A 5,687-nucleotide genomic window follows, 5' to 3' on the forward strand; every position below is an offset into this window, starting at 1 on the left:
GTTGAAAAACATCAAATCAGATTCTAGTCCATATCGATCAAACATAACTTACTTTTGCAGTACTGTGACAAAGGCAAGTTCACACAACAAAAAAACGTTCACACATCCATGTGAAACTAACTACAGTTGCATCACCTGACCGCTGCACGCATTCATAAAGCACTATTTAGCAAATATTAACCATAACACTTACTCCATGAGTGGCGTACAGTTAGGTGGTCATTGTAGATAATGTTTTTTATCCATTCTATTACATAATTTATTGCTCAAATGGAGCTGCATAACGAGTGTGGTTTTATGTCTTTTGGAGTGTATGTCCTCCAAGCCTGCAGGAGGCGCTAATGCGGCTCCAGTGGGTTTAATGGCGCAAGAGCGCTGCTGAGAAGAGGCAAAAGAAGACGCGCTGTAAATGGCCGCCTCCATGTCGTGAATATGAAGACTGACAAAGATTACAATTTTATCTAACTGCTCAACTCATCGAGATCATAATCGAATCATATACCATAACGGTAAGATTAGAGATTAGTTAAGCATGTTTTATAAAATGAAGGATGAGTAATTAATCTGATCTTCCGTGAGCGGTATTGAAAGCGCTTTACTCCCGCTGTCAAAATGAATTGAGGGATAAAAGATCAAACTGCTCTTTTCACATAAACATCAGATTTACTGGATAATCAGCTACGTTCGTCACATAATATTATATGTGATCAGAGATATCTGATAGATTTGGTGTTTCAGTGTGGGCTGTAGCTGATGACACGTGAGCTCGCCAAACAAATGATTCCCGTATACTTTAAATAGAGCTTTAAATATGGTAACGTTACATGTGATTAACGGCCTCGAATGTGGGCTTATTTATTGTGATTTTCCTGCCAGTAACCATGATGTAGTACAGTTGTCTGATGGGAATCCGCTGTTTGGTGGATGTCATGAAAACTGTCAACAGCATGTCTGTGTTCCTAGAAATTATGGTTTGCTTTAAATCAAGACTATTTTTTAGTGTTACTTCGAATTTGATTGTTTTCAACTCTACAAATTCTTACGATTTTAAAGCTGTCTGAATTGTGTGTATACAGTGTTATACATCGAAGAAATGTTTGTTGTAATTCAGTTGTATTGCTATATGAAATGAATAATGGTTTGAGTCTTAACAATACTAATACTACGTTTTTTAAACTTTTATAAAGTAAAAAGTTTGAAAAAAATCATAAATATATTTTAATAATGTACGGAACCTTTAATAATCGAATCAGAATCTTCATTGAGAAAAACGGAAATTGCAGTAACAATGGTTTCATGTTCAGGAGCTTTGCTGTAATGGCGATTTAGCTATGAAATGTTCGTAATTGTCATAAAATAATGTTGCAGTCAGAAAAAAGATTTCGGCAAATTTTTTAGTGTTACTTCGAATTTGATTGTTTTCAACTCTACAAATTCTTACGATTTTAAAGCTGTCTGAATTGTGTGTATACAGTGTTATACATCGAAGAAATGTTTGTTGTGATTCAGTTTTATTACTATATGAAATGAATAATGGTTTGAGTCTTAACAATACTAATACTACGTTTTTTAAACTTTTATAAAGTAAAAAGTTTGAAAAAAAATGATAAATATATTTTAATAATGTACGGAACCTTTAATAATCGAATCAGAATCTTCATTGAGAAAAACGGAAATTGCAGTAACAATGGTTTCATGTTCAGGAGCTTTGCTGTAATGGCGATTTAGCTATGAAATGTTCGTAATTGTCATAAAATAATGTTGCAGTCAGAAAAAAGATTTCGGCAAATTTATAGTAGACATGTTTTTTTAATTTTACTCACCATTCACCATGGTATGGAACTGACTGTGGTATTTTCTCTTGTCCGCTTCACATACTTACCTGAAATCATCTTGAAGTATTATGTTCACTGATAACAATGTCCAAAAGACATGTTTTTTTGTGATCAGTATTGGAATCCAGTGTTAATTATAGCTTTATAAAGTCTTTACCTCCAGTGGAAGTGCCAAGTCAAATTTGTTTATATAGCGCTTCAACAGTTTTTTTTTTTTTAAAGCCACCTTTACAGTAATACACAGTAAAATAACTGTTATAAAATGTGTTAATTATAAAACAAACTTCAATCTCAGCTTTAAAACGGCTCTGCAGAAGCTCAATTTAGTTCAAGTTCATCCAATCGTGTCAGTACAGTCAAACTGATAATGTTTTCTGAATAGGAATTGTCTTTTAAGCAGATATGTTAATTAACTGACTGATATCCTCAGTCCTTTGCTGTACAGACCTGCACAGCTATTGCTGTCCAACGGCGGCCTGATAGTCCAGTTTGGCATCAGCTGTCACTTCCTTCCAAATGAAGGACGGCAAGGAGAACTCTACCGCCGCTGCTGGAAGTTTTGCCACAAATCTGGACCACACAAAGCCATGCTGGTACTGGGACAAGAAGGATCTGGCCCACACCCCGTCCCAGTCCGATGGCCTGGATCCAGCCACAGAAGCCCGGTACAGACGAGAGGGAGCCCGGTTCATATTCGACGTCGGGACACGTCTGGGACTGTATCCTTCTAACACGGCCATTTACAATGTATTACCAGTTCAGTGTAGGAATGATTTTGAAATACTGAGAGGATTTTTATATGATCCTTAACCAATGTTTAAGACATTATGACACTCTGGCAACTGGAATAACATACTTTCATCGTTTTTACATGTTTCATTCATTCAAACAGTTTCCCAGATATGTAAGTGTTTATGCTCTTGACAATCTGATACTTTTTTACATTTGATGCATTTTGGCAGATTATTTAATCCGTAGCATTTTCTTTTCATCCTACCATATAATGCCTAATAGTTTACAGTGTTTATAGGCAAAGTACTGCTTTGGGGTAATTTATCATTTATTTATTCTAATATGTGACCCTGGAGCACAAAACCAGTCTTAAGTCGCTGGGGTATATTTGTAGCAATAGCCAAAAATACATTGTATGGGTCAAAATTATTGATTTTTCTTTTATGCCAAAAATCATTAGGATATTAAGTAAAGACCATGTTCCATGAAGATATTTTGTAAATTTCCTACTGTAAATATATTAAAACTTAATGTTTGATTAGTAATATGCATTGCTAAGAACTTCATTTAGACAACTTTAAAGGCGATTTTCTCAATATTTTGATTTTTTTGCACCCTCAGATTCCAGATTTTCAAATAGTTGTATCTCGGCCAAATATTGTCCTATCCTAACAAACCATACATCAATGGAAAGCTTATTTATTCAGCTTTCAGATTATGTACAGGGCTCTACGCTTACTTTTCTTTTTAGGAGCACATTCAAAATTTTAGGAGCACCTTCTAATCAATAATCCAAAATTTTATCAAAAAGTAGCCTTCCCATTAAATGATGATCGGGTCAGTCGCACTGTTGCTCCTAAAACAATTTTCGTAGTCGCGCGCAGTAGTTTTCAGTCGCAAATGCGACTGAAATGGTCGCACTGTAGAGCCCTATAAATCTCAATTTTGAAAAATTGACTCTTTTGACTGGTTTTGTGGTCCAGGGTCACATATCAGAATTTATCATTTATTTATTCTAATATCAGAATTTTCTGAAACCGTTTCAATTACGATTCCAATATGTTTTTTTTTTTTTTTTAGATGAATTCAAAGAATAAAGCCTTTTAATGATTATTATTAGTGTTTATTGTTTTATATGTTTCACTCTAGGTGAACATATCACTGCTTATTGATATTCTCTAATAAACTCATTTATTTGATCTTGATTCCTACTTTGAATTAAACCTAGTTAATCTACAAAACCATTTAATATACAAAACCAAAAAATTGCTGCTTGGTCCAAGTTGTGATTATCTAGAGTTATTTGGGGGTAAAAACGGTCTGTTTTATCATTTTGATGGCTTTCAAGGAAAAGGTTTTCAAATGTTGAAAAAGTATTCTGTTGTGCCAGGAGGGAAAAAACAAAAGGGACCGAGTAAACACAGTGTCTATGTTAAGATCTTTGTTGCTGTAGCATGTAGCACACTCTAAATTTAGTCGTGTTTAAAAGCTTTATGTTTCTCTATACAGGTGACTGGGGCTTGTTGTCTTTTCCTGGCTGGCAAAGTGGAAGAAACCCCCAAGAAGTGTAAAGACATCATTAAAACGGCTCGGAGTCTGCTTAATGATGTGCAGTTTGCACAGTTTGGAGATGATCCGAAGGTTTGGAATCCATTCAAAACACAAATTCTCATTCTTGTGATGTTCCTACTGTATTAAACATCACTGTGTTTCATGGAATTGTCTCCACAGGAAGAGGTCATGGTCCTGGAGAGAATTTTACTCCAGACAATCAAGTTTGATTTACAAGTTGAGCACCCCTACCAGTTTCTGCTGCGCTATGCTAAACAGCTCAAAGGTATTAATAGGTTTAAAGGGATAGTTCACCCAAAAATGAAAATTCTGTCATTAATTACTCACCCTCATGCTGTTCCAAACCCGTGAGACCTTTGTTCATTTTCGTAACACAAATTAAGATATTTTGGATGAAATCTGAGAGCTCTCTGACCCTCCCATAGATAGCAACGTCATGAAACTCCAGAAAGGTCCCAAAAACATTGTCAAAACAGTCCATGTGACTTCAGTGGTTCAACCGTAATTTTATGAAGCTACGAGAAAAATTGTAAGTTACGAGAAAAAAACTGAAATAACGACTTTATGCGACAGTTTCTTCAGGATGCGCATTCACGAGGGCACTATGACGCCCGCGCCTTGTTTACAAGCAGAAGAAGACGCATACGTCGTAGTGCCTTCATGAACGCGCGTCCTGAACTTACGTTGAAGAGAAGTAATTTTAGAATAAAGTCGTTATTTCATTTTTTTTTTGCGCACAAAAGTATTCTCGTAGCTTCATAAAATTACGGTTGAACCACTGAAGTCACATGGACTGTTTTGACAATGTTTTTGGGACCTTTCTGGAGTTTCATGACCGTTGCTATCTATGGGAGGGTCGGAGAGCTCTCAGATTTCATCCAAAATATCTTAATTAGTGTTCCGAAGATGAACGAAGGTCTCACGGGTTTGGAACAGCATGAGGGTGAGTAATTAATGACAGAATTTTCATTTTCCCAGCCAGTCAGGGGGGCAGAACCCACCTGCTCAACCTCCCTCCAAGAAAAACTCCCCCCAGGCCAGCCCCCCTGCCAAGATTAAACGCCAACATGTGAGTAAAGCATTTGCAGTTAGATATATTATGGAGATATTACGGAAAACACACGTTTGGGACCAAAAATGATTTCAAGTCACTATCCTGGCACACAGCCATTCATCCCTGACTTTTATTTGTGAGGTAGATTTGTGCTTCAGGATTCTGGATAGTGTAGTTTAGTGGTAGACCGATATATCGCCAAGGCCGATATATCTGCCGATATTTGGCATTTTTCAAATATCGGCATCGGCCGATAAGTTTTTCTGTTTGGCCGATACGTTCGAGGCGGGACTTATATTTTGACAGCACTGAGAGCGGGAGCGCTTGAACACACAGTGCTCACATTCTCCCTGTTCGCTGTCATCGTTAACAGTTCTGTCTAATACGGATAGAAGTCGGTTTAATAATCAGAAAGAACTGTTAAACAAAGGAATTAAAATGTATACAAAAAGTATTATAACGATTGCTTTTATATTATTAGTCACATTTATATC

General features: G+C 36.3%; 1 protein-coding gene across 1 annotated transcript in view; it reads left to right on the forward strand.

The window, feature by feature from the left end:
- Nucleotides 1–392: 392 nt before the first annotated feature.
- ccnk (cyclin K) overlaps nt 393–5,687 on the forward strand; it is a 9,714-nt gene continuing 4,419 nt past the window's right edge. Inside the window, exons 1-6 of the mRNA XM_016562593.1 lie at nt 393–509; nt 2,266–2,554; nt 2,658–2,739; nt 4,077–4,208; nt 4,299–4,414; nt 5,118–5,208. Of these exons, the coding sequence (XP_016418079.1) occupies nt 2,352–2,554; nt 2,658–2,739; nt 4,077–4,208; nt 4,299–4,414; nt 5,118–5,208 (624 nt within the window). The 5' untranslated portion in view covers nt 393–509; nt 2,266–2,351. The remainder of the gene's footprint in view (nt 510–2,265; nt 2,555–2,657; nt 2,740–4,076; nt 4,209–4,298; nt 4,415–5,117; nt 5,209–5,687) is intronic.

The sequence above is a fragment of the Sinocyclocheilus rhinocerous genome, unplaced genomic scaffold (assembly GCF_001515625.1).
Source record: "Sinocyclocheilus rhinocerous isolate Xijiao unplaced genomic scaffold, SAMN03320098_v1.1 scaffold769, whole genome shotgun sequence".
NCBI classification, from domain to species: Eukaryota; Metazoa; Chordata; class Actinopteri; order Cypriniformes; family Cyprinidae; genus Sinocyclocheilus; species Sinocyclocheilus rhinocerous.